Source organism: Hippocampus guttulatus, chromosome 14, assembly GCF_054856545.1.
Source record: "Hippocampus guttulatus isolate MCC_2025c chromosome 14, RoL_Hgut_1.0, whole genome shotgun sequence".
Classification (NCBI taxonomy): domain Eukaryota; kingdom Metazoa; phylum Chordata; class Actinopteri; order Syngnathiformes; family Syngnathidae; genus Hippocampus; species Hippocampus guttulatus.
In genome coordinates, this window is record NC_141274.1 from 7961480 (window position 1) to 7978910 (window position 17431).

The 17431-nt window shown below is 43.3% G+C and overlaps 2 protein-coding genes across 4 annotated transcripts in view; one reads left to right on the top strand and one right to left on the bottom strand.

The window, feature by feature from the left end:
• Positions 1-11074, bottom strand: part of piezo2b (piezo-type mechanosensitive ion channel component 2b) — a 49772-nt gene extending 38698 nt beyond the window's left edge. For all 3 annotated transcript variants that reach the window (XM_086128638.1, XM_086128637.1, XM_086128639.1), the window contains exons 1-2: positions 10570-11074; positions 1259-1354 (exon numbers count right to left, since the gene is read on the bottom strand). In XM_086128638.1, the coding sequence (XP_085984764.1) occupies positions 1259-1354; positions 10570-10633 (160 nt within the window). In that variant the 5' untranslated portion in view covers positions 10634-11074. The remainder of the gene's footprint in view (positions 1-1258; positions 1355-10569) is intronic.
• Positions 11075-14068: 2994 nt separating this feature from the next.
• On the top strand, positions 14069-16209 carry LOC147194806 (cathepsin Z). Its single transcript, XM_086129149.1, has 6 exons — positions 14069-14213; positions 14493-14656; positions 14728-14907; positions 15370-15520; positions 15608-15773; positions 15957-16209. The coding sequence occupies exons 1-6, from the start codon at positions 14074-14076 to the stop codon at positions 16071-16073; spliced, it is 918 nt and encodes a 305-aa protein (XP_085985275.1). The 5' UTR covers positions 14069-14073; the 3' UTR covers positions 16074-16209.
• Positions 16210-17431: the final 1222 nt, after the last annotated feature.

Sequence of the window (17431 nt, forward strand, 5' to 3'; positions counted from 1 at the left end):
GCAAGTGGTCCACTCTGGGAGTGCTGCTCGACTTCCTGATTGTTATTTCAGCTGGAGACGCTCTGGACACTGCCCCAATATGCTTTTATATATTATTGAGAGCTGCGGGTGCTTTCTTCGGCGGGAAGAGGTGTTCTGCTTGGCGACCGCAGTCCAAACCGCCGCGCCAAATAAGCCTCAGTGGTCCTTTTAAATTCAAAGGAGTTACATTTTAAGGAACGTTTGAGTTAAATGGCATCAGGAATGGCGGCCATTACGATTAATCATCTTCCACACACATTCAATAAAGGCGAAATGCAATCTCAGCAATTAAACCCAACGAAGCTTTTACGCCCCCCCCCCCAACCAAGGACAATCCAAATCAAGTCACTCAGGGGTGGATTTTTTTTCTTTGTAGTCTCAAATGTTTCTTCTTTTCCTCAAGCAAATTGGATTACTGCAGGATCGATGGTGGATCATTTTTATGCTTACAGCGACAGCACTAAGCAATGTTAACCTTCCGCAACTGAAATATGGACCTAATTCATCGCCTGAGGAAAGGTTTGCTGTTAGAATGGAGTGAAAACACGAGTTACAGGTCTTCGCATTGGATGAAAGCAAAAATTACCCACTGAAGAAAGAATGTTACATTTTGATTTTTGCCATTAAACTTCCATCCATCCATCCATTTTCTGATCCACTTATCCTCACAAGGGTCACGGGGGGGGGGGGGGGGTGCTGAAGCCTATCCCAGCCGTCTTCGGGCAGCAGCCGGGGGACACCCTGAACCAGGTCCCGGCCAATCGCAGAGCACACAAAGACAAACTATCATCCACACTCACACTCATACCGAGGGACAATTTAGAGTGTTCAATCAGCCTGCCATGCATGTTTTTGGAATGTGGGATGAAACTGGAGTACCCGGAGAAAACCCACGCAGAACATCCAAACTCCACATAGGGAGGCCGGAGCTGGAATCGAACCCGGTACTGCACTGTGAAGTCGACCCGCTAACCACTGGACACTATTAAACTTCAAAAAACATAATCCTTTTTTTTTTTCATGGCATACGAGTCCAACATACGGTACGTCATCATACATTTTGTTGTTTTGGTTCGCCACGGAGTTCAAATAAGCTCAGTGGTCTGATATTTTATGTATACGTATGTCTGTTTGGATGCATCAATGTGTAATGGAAATGTGTTAAGATGTTTTCATATTCTTTCTTGCTGGAGTTAAATATGTTTCTGAGCTGGTGAGGTGGTTGGTATGGACTTACCCTGCATGGTGGTGCATGTGGGCTCAGGGAAAAGAGGAATAAGCAGGAGGAAAATGAGGTAGATGAAGGACAGCACGTTGTACCTGAAGAGACAAGCTAAGGAGACAGAATAAAATGCCGTTAGTGCCGTTGTCATATGATGAGAAGCTAATGTTAACACGCACAATCATTTCAAACCATGCATTCCGAGATGGTGCTTCAGCAAAGTGGAGACTGTGGACCTCACTACGGATATATTTTCTATTTGTTTATTTTAATCCGACACTTTTTTTTTAAACCATCGCCGGGGAGCTTAAAAATTGTGAAGTCATGCGTACACATTGGGTCTTGAAAAGGTTAAAATGATCTTTCCAAAAGTTTTGAATTCGATTTTTTTTTCATTTATGTGGAAAACAAAATATTTGGCTCATCTTTTTCAATATAAATGTAAACATTTTCACCTAATATTTTACAGCAGATTTGAAAAAGTTGACCATTTCCTTTGTCGGTTTATTTCCCTCAACATTTTTTCCCATTTGGACCTCAAGTGTATTTTAATAGCTGCCTATTGTTGAAAATGTTTCTGTTAGCGAGCAGTTATGAATGCTCATAAATGTGCTGTCCCAATTCTTCTACTTTACATAATAACCTTGTCCTGGGTACGACGTTAAACTGCATCCAACTGGTCCTCCAGGTTGGGGGTTGGGCGTGAGGTTAACAACCTCACCCTGTAAAACAAAACCTGTTACAGAAACGACGAGAGGAAGCCATTCCGGTAAACCACGGCGAAGAAGAGACGGCACATCCTTGGATGTATCTATGACGGGGCCGGGTGAAATCCAGCAGGAAGCCCGACCCCTGATGACCCCGATCTTTGGAACCAAAACCAACACCAGAGTAGGCACCTGGAATGTGCGCACAATGTTCCAGTCTGGTCGCATGGACCAGGTGCTGAAGAATATGAGGGACTATCGCCTGGACATCTTAGGCGTTAGTGAAATGAGGTGGACGGGGCAAGGGCGTCTCGTGGTTGATGGAGCAACTTTTCTGTACTCTGGGAAGCAAGACCACCATTCTCATGGAGTCGGCATCATCCTCTCCAATAGTGCAGCAAAAGCATTGATTGGATGGAAGCCGGTGAATGAACGGATTATTACAGCAAGGCTTTACACCAGATATGCCAAAGTAACCATCGTACAAGTCTATGCCCCAACCGAAGCTGCCGAAGCTGCCTCAGCGGACGATAAAGACACCTTCTACAACCAGCTCCAGACCGTGCTTGAGGAGATCCCCAGACATGACATCAAAATGCTGATTGGAGACTTCAACGCAAAACTGGATGATGACAGAAGGGGCCTGAATGCCACAGTTGGACCACATGGGTCTGCAGGCTCCACGAACGACAACGGGGAGAGACTGTTGATGCTAACCAGTACCAACGGCCTGAGCATTGGCAACACCTTTTTTGAGCACAAGCGGATCCACAAAGTAACCTGGGTTTCACCTGGTGGCGGGACCCAGAACGAACTGGACTACATCTGCATCAACACAAGGTGGCGCTCGTCATTGCTCGACGTTCGCTCCCACAGAGGTGCAGATGTGGGTTCAGACCACTTCCTTGTGGTGAGTAAAATCAAGCTGAAGAAGGTGAAAAAGGTGCAGCCCAAGAGACCTTACGCAGTGGACAAGCTAAAGGATAACAACATCTCAGAAAGCTTCTGTGAGGAGTTGAGTCGGAAGCTCAAGGTATCACAACACCTTGCAAACATTGAGGAGCAGTGGAGTATGTTCTCTTGTGCCATTGCTGAAACTGCAGAAGCAGTTATCGGCAGAAAGAGGGGTACCAACAAAGAGAGATGGATAACAGACAACACCTGGAAGTTGATTGATGAAAGGAAAGTGGCCAAGATAAAAAGAGAACAAAAGAGGAGGCTCCGGAGCTGGAGGATGGAAGACGAGGAGTACAGGCGCTTGGACAGGGCAGTGAAGAAGAGTTGCAGGAAGGATAAAAGACAGTGGCTAGAAGAGAAAGCAAGAGAGGCACAGGAAGCAGCCGAGAACAACAACACGACGACCCTATACAAGATCGTGCGGGAGCTAACCAACTCCAGGAGCAGCTCTAGCGTGCCAATCAGGAGCAAGGATGGCAGGACACTTCTAAGCGACGAGGAGCAAGAAGCAAGATGGCTGGAACACTTCAGGGAGGTTCTCAACCAACCAATGCCTCCCGTGCTCTTCAATTTCGATCAAGAGACACCAGCTCCAGCTCTAAATATTACATCGAAAGAGATATCCGAGACTGAGGTTGCCAGAGCAATCAAGGGCCTTAAGAACAACAAGGCACCGGGACTCGATGAGGTAGCTGCCGAGATGTTGAAACACGGCCAAGACGCTGTTGTGGAGAGCCTTACCCACCTGTTCAACCTGATTTGGCATACTGAAGAGGTTCCTGCCGACTGGAGACGTGGGGTCATTGTCACGCTTCCTAAGAAGGGAAACCTTGCAGACTGCAATAACTGGCGGGGCATTACACTGCTGTCAATCCCCAGCAAGGTATTCTGCAGTGTCCTGCTACATCGCCTTAAAGATGAAGTGGATAACATCTTGAGGGAAGAGCAAGCCGGTTTCAGGAAGGGAAGGTCTTAGGCCGAACAGATCTTTACCCTTCGAAACATCATAGAGCAGTGCCAAGAACTTCAGACACCACTCATGATCAACTATATCGATTTCAAGAAAGCCTTCGACAGCATCCACCGGGAGTCACTGTGGCAGATCGTCCAGCTGTATGGTGTACCCCTCAAGTACATCAACATCTTCAGGTCATTGTACCACAACTCAACCTGTTGTGTCAAAACCAACAGTGGCACAACTGATGATTTTGACATTGTCACTGGTGTAAGACAGGGTTGCATTCTGTCACCCCTACTCTTCATCATCATAATTGACTTTGTGATGAGGAAGTCCATCACAGGGGAGGAAGTTGGTATCAAGTGGGGAGGGAGCAGACTAGCTGACCTGGAATTTGCAGATGATTTGGCTCTGTTAAGTCACACCCAGCCCGCACTCCAGGAGTTGACCAACAATCTGCATGAGCACGGAGTTAAGGTCGGTTTACGAATTAGCCAGGAAAAGACCAAGGCCATGGCCGTCGGACAGCACCAACACCTTCAACCACTCACTCTACACCAACATGACATAGAGTACATTGACAGCTTCACATATCTTGGGAGTAACATCTCAAATACAGGTGGTGTGGAGAAAGACGTCAACAGTAGACTTGGTAAAGCTGCGGGAGTGTTCCAACGCCTCCGCAACATCTGGTCATCGAAAGCCATCACTACGACCACCAAGCTACGCCTCTATATGTCAGTGGTTATCCCAACAGCGATTTACGCCTGTGAGACATGGATGAAGACAGCCAACATTACCAACAAGTTAGATGTCTTTCATCGGCGTTGCCTGAGATCCATCCTGAGGATCTCATGGAGAGACCACATCACCAACGAGGAGGTGATGAAGAGGGCAGGAGTGGCTGAACTGTCAGACATTGTCTCTGAAAGGAGAAGGAAAATGATCGGCCACGTACTCCGGCTGCCAAGAGAGAGACCGGCAAGTGTGGCCATGGACTGGATGCCAGAGGGTGGAAAGAGGAAGAGAGGTAGGCCAAAGAAGACGTGGAGACAGACTGCCAAAGAAGACCTCAGTGAGATGGGTGTCAGCTGGCATGGAGCAAGAAAGGTCGCCAGTGACCGGAACAAATGGAGGAGGCTCGTCGCCCAATGTTCCAAATAGGAGCGGGCGGAACTAACTAACTAACTAACTAACATAATAACCGGCCACACACGCACAATGTCGCCACCCAAGACTTGAAAAGTTGGCTGGATGAAGCATCGCCATTTTCAACACACAATAGGACTAACGTTGTATGAGACGCTTACTGTCAAAGCCAAAAGGTAAGCAGAGCTGCGCTAAGCTTTGCTCAGTACAGTTTAGTATTGTCTAACAGCTTTAGTACAAACTTGATTGCTCTACAAATGTGTCAATGCGGCGGGGTTGGGGGAAGCTGCATGAGCCTCATGCACGGATCTGCACTTCACAGCAACATAAGGAGAGTAAAACAATCGGTAACTGTTTTAAACAGCGAAAAAAAATCCATAAAATGTCTACTTCAAAATCTGCATATACTTGCTGGAATTTACTGTACCAAGCCTACCTTCCTCTTGACACAAATGCCATTTTTCTGGAGGTATGTGCCAAGTGCTCTCAGGTTCTCTCTTTGTGCTCTAAAATCAACAACCACGTCATTAACAAAATGAAAAAAATTCAACTGGACCGCTCAAAAAATAAATAAAAATGCTGCTTTTATTTATCTTTGCGCACTCAAAGGTCCCATTCAACAACATTTGCCTTGGCTCCCCTTACTGCTCCACATAAGTGCTCTCACACTGAAAGCCTAATCTAATTATTAGGGATACTGACTGACTGCTTAAAAAAATAAAATAGAATGTATCGGGAGCCAAGCAGTTTGAAGTATTTATCTGCAGACGCTTGACCGCATGCTTCCCGTCTGCTTTTGGTGACTCACTGACCGAGGGTCCATAAAAAAATATAAAAAATAAGCGTCTTTTGTTTTCACATATCACATGAAGCAAAAAAGTTGAATCAGGCTTTTGTCTCATCTCGTCTTTTCAAAAGCCATAAAAGCTGCCACAAAACCACAAAGGCAGAGTTTGGGCCCAGAAATATAAACGGATGTTAAGGAGGCGCAGCTCAGCCCCGCGGGCGATAAGTGAGGAATTCTAAACCACCTAAAGACCTTTTCTTGTTTTTTTAGGTGTTATTTTTTTTCTTTAACCGAAGCATATCAAGTCACACCTGCGTAGTTTAACTTCGAATTTGCCTGTGTTAGACTTAAACAACACAATGACTCCTTCAAGTAAACCTGAGTCATGCTTTTGTTGTTTCTTTTTATTTGATGAAAAACAAAAACAAAGTAAAAACAAGTTTGCAAGTCAGGCTAATGTGGATAATGCTAACAAGCCACTAAGGTCGAGCAGAGAGTACTAAGCGAGCTAGTGTGCCTTTAGTAAACTTTAACAACAAAGTCATGCTTTTGGTTGTTTGTTCTGCTTAAATAATTAAGTTTGCAAGTCAGGCTAATGTGGCTAATGAAAACTTGTTACTAAAAGATCAGTTGGTGAATCTTAGAGAGCTAGTTTTCCTTTAATTAAATAGACTAACACCAAAAGCAAGTCAGCTTGTGTAGTTTGTCCCGCTTAAACCATTATTTTTGTGATTCATGCTAATGTATCTAAAGCTAACTAACTCTTCAAAGATAGAATGCTGAGCAGTGGCGAGCTAAATCAAGATAACATCACTGCTTTTACTTTGCTAACGATTGTGGGTATTGCAATAATCAGAATGACAAATGCAAGTGCATCACGACATTGATTTACAAATGCAAATAAACCACATAAAATGTGGCCAATGCTAACAAGTCACTAATCAGTAGTACAAACACAACCTTGCAATAAAAATACAGTATGTCTCGGCCATGATGCTTTGTTATTTATTGACTTTTGAGGTGCACATCAGCAGCGGTGAAGATCTTGGCTTAGCCACGCAACTCCACGACTCCAGTCAAAAAATAAACAAATAAAGTGACACATTGGCATCATTATGTGCATTTTAGCGACCATCTACGTGTGTAACGGTACACTGGTGAGAAACAGCTGTGGCGAGTGTTTGGGTGTTTTACATGCTGTGTACACAAGGGCTCTGTCGCTGCAGGATTTCAAAAGAGGTGATGTTAGATGGCCGTCGCGGAGGCGGGGGGGGGGGGGGGGTTAAAAAAAAAAAGCAACTACGCAACATCGAGGGGTGGTGTCGAGCTTGTGCGGTGCGTGGTGGCGGATGGGAAGGAAGTGGCAGGTGTTTGAGTCCCAAAAACAATAACATCTGGTGCAGTCCGTCGTCACTCCGAGGGGCCGCGACTTTGGTCGCTTTTATCACTTAGCTGCACACTTGCCAAGTACTGAAAGGCCATTCCATTTACTTCTTTGTTTTTTTTTCAATTTTTATTTTATTCTTTTTCAAACAAAAATATTTGGACTGTGGCAGAGGTTCATCACTATGGAATTGAGATAAAACAATCATGATGTGACTTAAGAGTAGACCATCGTCTTTAATTGTGGAGTACCTGTACTCAAAATGGACATCCTCCCCCCGCCCATACACACGTATACGCACACACATTCAACATTAAGTGCTATAAACAGGTATGTCGCCACTGTAGGTAAATTAAACATGAAACGCATTGATTAGCTTTATAATACTTTTAGCCGCAAGATTCCAGGGAATCTACTTTCCACTTTCTGTTCCACCATGGACCGCCTCCATGTTTTGATACACCCTCAAGGCTCAAAATGAGCCGTTTTGCATCACAGTTTGCGCGGCAAAATAAGCATATTGTGCCTCATCAAAACACATTGAATTGCAAAACTGAAAATCAACCACCTCGACGGTCCCAAAAAGCACATGTTTAATTGAGGCTACTTAATACAACTCAGCTACAAGTAGCAGCCAGCTTCGACTGTCAACTGGTGTGTCAAAACACGTTGTGGAGTCTCTCCTAAGTCAGTAATCGTCACCTGAATGGCGGCGAAGAAGCTACACTTGCGATCTGACATGATCATTCTCAAGAAGGGATGACAAAGAAAGACGCAGGAGTCATGTCGATTGCCAAGTTAACCTAAGACTCGCACGGCTGGCGCGTTTAGCACCACAATTATGTGCTTAAGGTGATTGAGACTACTTTTCAGAGACGTCTGGATGGAACTGCGTTAAAGCGGAGAACATCCAACTTTGAACAACAAAATGGCAGGCAAATTAAAATGTGTCTGGACTCTTGACAAAAAAAAATATAAAAAAAATCAACCCACTAAACGGAACCGGAAATTAATTACAGTACGCTGTGCAATATGTCAGCCAGGAGGAGTGACCTGTAAGGTTAAAAATATATTAATATAGAATAAATTATTAATAATATCCAGTCCATCCATCCATCTTCTAATCCATCCATTTCATAGTTAGGACAACTACGACTACTTTGCTTGTTGACGGACAGGCATTTTCATCAAGTTGAGGCGCACGGCAGATGAAACAAGAACCTTGTCCGACGACATCATCGCCATCAACACCGTCTGCCGCCACTGTACGTTCCACTTTAGATTTCCTCCCGCTTCCTGTCAGCGGCGACGGACAGGAGTGCTCGTTTTGCACTCCCGAAAAGCCATAAATTATTAAAAAGGTACGCTTACGATAAAAGGCAAGTCAATTCTCTCACAAGGCAAACCGCATTATTAATTCATGCTGTTAAAACGGCTTTCCACCAATTAATGGAGTCCATGAATGACCTCGCAATGGCTTCTGGAAATAACGATGCGGTAGTGATGTGCTTGTGCATTACAGCAGGGATTATGCTCTGAGAAAAAAAAAAAAAAACACAGGCTAGGACCTCTGTGACTTCCTTACCCATCTGTGGCCTGACCACAAAATGGCTGCTTAAATATCCCAAACTAAACACCACTTCATTGAGGCCGGGATTACCACATGACCATACCTCAAATGAACCACTTAATGACAAAACGCCAAATTGACCTTGAAAAACTCACACCTACAAATGGGACAACGTGCCACAAATGTCAAAACACGGGAATTCAGCTCAGTGAGCATATCAAGAATTAACTCTTTTTCTCCAGGTACTCCGGTTTTCAAATCTTAAAAAATGAATCTAAATACATCAAAAAATGAAAACTACTGTGGCACGGTGGTCAACTGGTTACCACGTCCACCTCACAGTGCAGAAGTGGAGAGTTCAATTCTGGCTCCAGCCTTCCTGTATAGAGTTTGCATGTTCTACCCGTGCCTGCATTCTAAAGTAATTAACTTACATTCCGTAGATTATGTACTACATACTAAATACAAGTGCAATAACAGCTTGTTTATGGCTGAATAATTCAGATTGTGAGGGACTTTACATTCACAGTCACGTGAGGCCTCGGTGAACGCTGACGTAAATAAACACGCATCAATCCACGTCCAACTTAATGGAACTTTCAATAAGCTTTAACCCCCCTGACGGATTTAAGGCCTGACCTTATGCGCTTTATTTTTAATGGCTGTCACATCCATGTAAAAAAAGTAGCAAAGGTCCTTTTCCCTAAACAGCCCGAAGGTGACATTACTCCTTCAAGTGGCTAATTTAACTTATGATAAATATTCTGAAACTGGGTTGAAGGTAGAACAAATATTTGGGATGGATAGTGTTTAAAACCAATAAGCTTCTCGGCAACTGTCATCTTTAATTCACTCTTAGTGACGTAAATAGAGCGTAAAAGACTATTTTCACCATCTGTCTTGAAGGCATCAGCACGCACGCCCTTTAAGATAGATGGTAGAAGATAAAACAATAATTAATGTTATTATGTATTCTTGTATTAGAGCTTATTCTAAAAATAATAATAATAATGACATTTATGTGTATAATAAGACATTTTGTTTGTACTAGGGATTTATTGATGAGCCAACTGGACCTGATGCTTTCACACAGGCGAAACACATGAACAAATGCATGTTGGCGTGTTTGATTGTTGCTCTTATGTTGGCCTCGGATGAAATCCATCACCAAAAAGTAGAAATTTAAGATATCATGTTTGGGAGATTTTTTAAAAAATGGAAATTCTTTTTTACTTTAAGAAAGAAGTGATGAAAAGTCATTTTCTCAGAGGAGCTGTGTAAACAACATTTTAAAGCCCATAAATTTGTGTCAATTTGCTTCTTGAATTGGACGTTTTCTGAAACGGAATGAAACCGAATCCAAATGTATCTTTCAAACTTTAGAGGAAGGTTGTGCCTTGGTTTAAATGGTGCCTTCAAGGGATTAGGCACTAACTTTACACTGATATAACTTGATTAAAAGTTTATACAGGCATGGTTAAGTAATTTTCGGCAGCCAGAAAGCCACATTTGCAGGTAATTTTAACGTTGCCTTTCAGGAACCTGGGGGAAATTCCACTTTTCTTTTCCACTGATATGAATTGGAGTAAGACATTTTGATTGCAGTTTAAATGCTGCCTTCATCGAATCTAAGCAAATGTATTTGTTTTCATTGATATAACTGTAAATGACGTTCAAGTGGCTGTTGTGTAAACATCTTATCAGCGCGTTTAGTCGAAACGGGGTAAGGGGAGGGGGTAAACAAATGGTGACGTAAACCGTCACCCATCTGCAGTACGAAGTGGAAACGCAACGTATTCGAATTAAAAACTCACCGGCGGCGAGGCAGGCGGGCAACAGGAGCCTGAAGACCAGCCCGCACACCACCTCCGAGGCCATGGCGCCTCTGGGCAGCGACAAGAAACTCTCGCTCACTCTTTCTCGGTCGTTAGAGTCTCCCACTCATCCCCTCCCCAAAAAAGTGTCTCAAATCCCGGCCGTCACGGGTGTGCGCGCCTCCCCATCAGTCGACTGCAGCCGAACGAGACACCCGAGCGGCGGCTTGTCCAAGGCGTCAAGAGGACGCCACTTCCACGCTTCATTATCACCATCCACACCCGGCAGCTCATAGCCGAAAAGACACTTTTGTTTCCGGGCGTTGCGTTCAAGTCATGTTCGCCATTCAGGTGGGCAAACGGTCCCGTGACAAAATGTTGCCGAAACGAAGCAACAGGTTGTCAAGTTGAAGCAAAAAAAGCTTGTTCGTAGAGGAGTCCGAGTGTAATCGTTACACTTTGACACACTTAACGGAGACGAACTTCTCTTCGCTGTTCTCGCGTGGATTTCACACTTTTGAGTGGGACTGGGCGCGCTTGGGTAGTCTTATCACGACGGCAATTTGTGATTGGCATAAACATCTGCCAATCAAAATGCTTTTTCTCGTTTGAGACTCCACCCTAAAACGATGATGGGCAATAGAGTAAGTAGGGACCAAGACGGAACACTTGTGGCACAAATATTAGCAACAACCTTACTCAAAACGTTGCTTGTTTTGTACTTTCCAGTAATTATCTTTTAGCATTTACACTTTAATTCTTGAGTAAGAATGTTTAATGATTTTACGGCGTGCCTCTGCTCATTTGTTGTAGGAATTATTTTTGCTCCATGTATAGCACTTTGTATACAGCGGTGATTGTTTTAATTAAAGTGCTCTATAAAAACAATTGAGTTGAGTTGATAATTTAATGAACTACCCCCTCCACACACGCGCGCGCACACACACACGCACGCACGCACACACACGTTAAAAAGTGGCAGCAGTACCTACTCTTGAACAAGGAGAAACAGCACCTTCTATCGGTACAAAACGAGGCTGCACATGGAGTTACAATTCAAAAGATTAACTAATATGTCCAGTTTTCGGCTGACATCCAGTTCAGGGTGTACCCCGCCTACAGCCCAGCATTCCCATGACCCCCGTGAGGATAAGCGGCTCGGATAATGGATATAATAATAACATAATGATAACAGTATACAGACATGATGTTATTATTGTCTTGTAGCTATCTAAAAAATATGTACAAATAAGTTTACTGTGTACAGTAAGTAGTATGTGGGGACCACATTTATGATGACAAGAAGTACAAATGAATGCCCATTATTTCAAGAGATTAGTGGGTCTGGGATAATTGGATGTATTTTCTAATATTTCACAAAAGCATCATGATGACAGGAATCTATATTCCCAGTAGATCAAATGCACGGGTAAAAGCCGCACTGCTCTAGTGCCTTGATCTTTTGAAATGACATTATTTATTAGTTTCTGCAAAGCATGATGGGAGTGAATGGCTGGAGTGGTTGATTTGAGACAAGCTGAGCCGCGCCACAACATCAGCTTGAGCTTTGACTCAAAAGGGCCGGATGCTGCCGTCACCATCGCAGCAGTCAATAGCATCAGGCCGTGATTTATGCCAATTGTCCGATCCCTCTCCGATAGATGCCTGTGTTGAGGGCAACGTTTCTCTTTGATCCATTATTAATTCCACGCTTAAGAGGGACTTATTGACCTCTTCCCAAATGGACCGACTGGTTAAAACATTGATGATGATTCAGTACTAAATCTGGCTTTGCATCCTGGCCTAAAATCATTGGCAGTCGACTCTTTTATGCAGAGATCCTGCAAAAACCCACAGTAGCCTGGAAATGAGAAGCAAACTACAGCCAATTTCACACAGGAATCATTTTTTAAAAATTGTAATTGAGAACCAAACTAATACGTTTTTCACTCAGAGATACTGCAAAAAAAACCACCTGTCCTATCTTACACAGAAACCAGCAAAGGCGTGACAAGCGCATCGGCTTAATGCCATGGTTTTCTGCCAATGCAACCGTTTTTCAGGGTGTCTGTGTGAAAGGGCTGTATCTCACGTGATAGGACGTCTGTCAAGACGCGTTGCGGTCGTCTACGAGCCGGGGTACGGAGCTGGGCGCTCTTCCTAGGTAATGATGTTTTCTTTTCACTTAACGCCGGAACAGGGCAGGACAAATGGAGCGAACGTTAGCAGTTAGTTGATGATGTCGATCGGGATAATGGCTTTCAATCACTTGTTTATTGTTGTCATTGAGCAGGAGGAAGGAGCCGAGATACCTAATGCACCCACTGCACTGGCCGGCGGCACACACAACAACAGTCGAGGTTTTTTTTTCTTTTTTAATCTTACTTCTTATGATTATTTTGTGTGTTTTTATTTGCAGGTTTCAGGAAAAAAAATTGAGGAAAAAAGTAGCAAAACTAAATTATAAGATATTACAATTCAATGAAACAATGAGATAAAATCACTTCAAGTGTTTTAATAATCTAAGAATTTTAAAAATTCTAAATGAAATAAAAATTAACAACCTTTGTCGCAAGTTTCAAGAACAACCCCATCCTCATTTTTAATATATTAATTAAACAATAAAAAAATGGAGTAAAACAAAATTTGAAAATACTAACAATTAAATAAACATGAAAGAAGTAACTTTTTTTGCAAGCTTCAGGAGCAAAATAAATACATTTACAAATGTAATTAATCAAAACATTTCCAAAATTATTTTAAAAAACTAAAACCATTAAAAACATCAAATAAACTAATTTGTTGTTGTTTTTCTGGAACAAAAAAAAATCTGAAAAAAATATTTACAAATGACCAATAGAAAGTAATAAAATAAAATTTAAAATATCCACATAAAATATAATATGAATAAATGGTTTCTTGCGTAGAAAACTCAAGGCTTTACATTGCTCATCTTCATCACCACTACCACCACCGGGGTGAGGTCAATAATACAGCAAAGTGGAGGTGAATCACTCCGGCTGATGAGTGGTGGGTTTAAAATGCACATTTAATTTGATTGCACCTTCAATCATTACCAATGCAGACACGCCCACCTTCCCCCCTACAAGCACACACACATTTACACACTCGCATACATGCATACATACATGCACACGTTGCAGCGGTGCATTAGGTGTAATGCAATTTGAGCAAGCAACCAAGTTTAAACAGTCAAACTAAAGTTTTCTCGCTGAGGCAGCAAATTCACTAATGGACGGAGATGGTTCATTCCAATAATGGCCGCTACGGTAGCTTCTAAAACGTCACCTGAAGTTGACAGGTCTCACACACACACACGCACACACACGCGCAAACACGCGCAAACACGCGCAAACAAGCACGCCCGTGCAGACACGCACAGACGTTTTGCCTTGTGGCGATGGTCTTACGTCATACTTTGTTGATGTCATATCCCTCTTGACCGCAAGGGCGCGCCAGAGTGCCTGACAGACGGACTTCAAGATGGCGCCTTACATGGCTGGACTTAAGCTGTTACGTTGTTGTTATTGTTTTTGGTTGTTTTTACCGTTTAAAAGCGCTACTCAACTTCTCAATGAACCATGTTACAAGCCCATCAATGACAGCAGGCCAGACTTTGTCCGGTGAGTTCGTAGACGTGACCATTTGCTGCTCTTAAGAAACTACCCATTGATGCATATAGAAGCAAAGGTGCGAGTCGTGATGACTTTTGCATCGTAATTAAAATAAATGTGGTTTCATATGTTAACGAGACACTTTGAAAATTAAGGACTAACAAAATGATCAAAGTTTAGTAAAACGTCAAATGTATGAAAAAATAAATCTGAGTAATTTAATTAAAAATATAGTCAAATAAAATGCAAGAAAAAATTAAATGAGGAATTCAATGTATTTTTCTTTAGAACACGCCCTCGACCCCACGAGTACACGAAGGCATCAGACCTTCCCCGCTCGTGGGACTGGAGGAACGTGGACGGGCAGAATTACGTGAGCGTCACCAGGAACCAGCACATCCCGCAGTACTGCGGCTCCTGTTGGGCCATGGGAGCCACCAGCGCACTCGCTGGTAACCGTGACGGCGGCGCTGGGCATGCCTGGAGACCTACGCATTAAACTTTTCTCTTGCTCTCGGCCTAGACCGCATCAACATTAAGCGTGGGGGCGCGTGGCCGTTGGCGTATCTGTCGGTCCAGAACGTCATCAACTGTGGGCGAGCGGGATCGTGTTACGGTGGCGATGACCTGAGTGTGTACGCCTACGCTCATGAGAGTGGCATCCCGGATGAGACCTGCAACAACTACCAAGCCAAAAACCAAAGTAAGCTATGCTCACCGTTATTAGCCCATTATATTGCCCTTTCACTTGTTGCTAGGCAGAATTACTCATCTATGTTTTAAATACAATGCATAGCAGAACAGAAAGTTGAATTATTGTCAACAAACATTTTTGGGGTGTTGCTGGGCAGAATTCTGAATTTAAATAATAAAAATACTGTACTTCTAAAATGGAGCGCTTCTGAGTTTGGGCAAGATGGAATTTGACCAAAAGACCAGCAGGTGAAAATGTTCACATTTTTAAAACGTCGGTTCAGTGAGTTTTGGGTGGCTTTTTGGTACCACTCAAGAAGAGAAAAACAAAGCTATTTACTTACTTTTAACAGCATGTCACACCTTTTCTGGCCATTAGGGGGCATGGTGCGCATACATTTGCCCAAGACCTTATTTTACATCTTTGCTCTTTTCTCACGGTTGTTTTGTCATCCCTCTGACCCCTCCGCAGAGTGTGAGCTTTTCAACCAGTGCGGCTCGTGCGCCTCCATGGCGTCATGCGATGTGGTCAGGAACTACACCACGTGGAAAGTGGAAGATTACGGGAGAGTCTCAGGTAGAGACCATATGAAAGCGGAGATTTACACCAACGGGCCCATCAGGTAAACAGGAATGATGATTTACCTGTGCCTGCCACATGGGGGAGACAGAGATGAAGATGCTTTTAATTTTTTTTATTTTTTATTTAGTTGTTCTCTGATGGCCACCAAGGGCCTTGATGGCTACATGGGGGGCATCTTTTCAGAGTTTCACCCCCTTTCGCTGCCCAATCACATCGTATCTGTAGCTGGCTGGGGTATCGCGGATGACAGCACAGAGTTTTGGATCGTCAGGAACTCCTGGGGAGAGTTTTGGGTTGGTGTCACACACGCACAATGCAGTCAGACACTTTGATTGACAATTCCCATTGCAGTGGAAAACTGGTTTGGGGGGCTGAATTTTCAATGTTTGGACCGGACTTTCCTTGTTTTTATGCGGAATTCCAACTTCCAAGTCCACCCAGAATAAATTCCTGCCTATGTTTTTTTTTTTTTCCAGGGAGAACACGGCTGGGCCCGAATAGTCACCAGTGCCTTTAAAGGTGGCAAAGGCAACTGGTTCAACTTGGGGATCGAGAAACGCTGTGCATATGGAGATCCTATTGTAAAGTCATAGATTATTATTATTTGTATTAATGTACAGTCGTCATGGATACATTTCTATGTTGTTGAGGAAATTATCAAATTTATCATGACAACTTTTGCTGTGGCTGTGTGATCATGATATACAATAAAAGGTGGTTTCTCCACAATGTGATGTGCGTCCACGTTTGTCAGAACACGCCCCCGCCCCAAAAGTGCTGATGATACAGCGGTGACTTGCGATATGGGAGGGCCAATGCGGATTATTGTTTTTTGCTTTGACTTGGGAACACAAACTTGTCCGGTAGCAATGCGAGATAGAATTAATAAATTCTCCCCCCGCCCCCCAAAACAAGAGGCTCCAAGCTGTTTGTTCATGTCCAGTTAAACATTTTACAGGAAACAGGGGCCAAGTTGTGGCATACACAAGTTTTTATAATGATAATTTAAGATTTATTTCGTGCCTTTCAAGGGACCCAAGGAAGGCGGCAACAGAGATGGTCACTTGTTGCTGCGCAGAAATCTAAAACAAAACTACATCTTGTGGAACCTTGATCATCACATTTGGCACACCAAAGAATTTCGACTTGATAATATGTGACTTCTCCTGTAAAGTGACTCAAGGTTTTTGACTTTGTTTTAGCTTTGTGGGAGTTTTCTTTTTGACGATAGAAAATCTGGCCTGTACAGTTCATAAAGGTTGAACGTGAACTTCATTTTTGCTATAAGTGACGTACAGAATCTTTCGGATGATTACCGATCCAAATCAATCAAGGTTTCGTTCCAACTTTGCCATTTGGCGGGTAGCCCCTTTTGCATTCAACACTTTTTATTGCAGCCGCAAAACATGAAATCACTCTCCTCCCAAACGACCAAAATGGAGTTCCCGCACGCTAGTTCTCAGTGGCTACACTATTCCTTTTATTTCCTGCTAGATGTGAAAAAAACTAGTGAATTCTGAATCGGTGTGACCTGAACAGCTTTAGTTGAAGTTGTCGACTGAGACGTGGTTCTTATAAAAGGGCCCGATAATCATCGTGATGTTTTGTGCGCTGCAGTGAGCCACTTGAAAAGCTGGTTTCACCCGACCCACACGCACACACACAGACAGCAATGTTGCGTTGCAAGTAGAGCACAATGAGACCAAACATCTGGAGAGGAGCATGGCCTACGCCCACATTTTTGCTTTTTCGAGGCCACACACACAAGTCGCACATTTTTCAACTGTTTTATGTACAACATCATCTGAGCCATGCTAAGAACGAATACAACATCAACCCGATTAATCACAAATATCATATGGTATATGAGAATAAGATACATATGGACAACAAGCATTCACCCCTATTGCCACTCCACCTTTATTTACTATCAAACTAAACATAAAAGAAA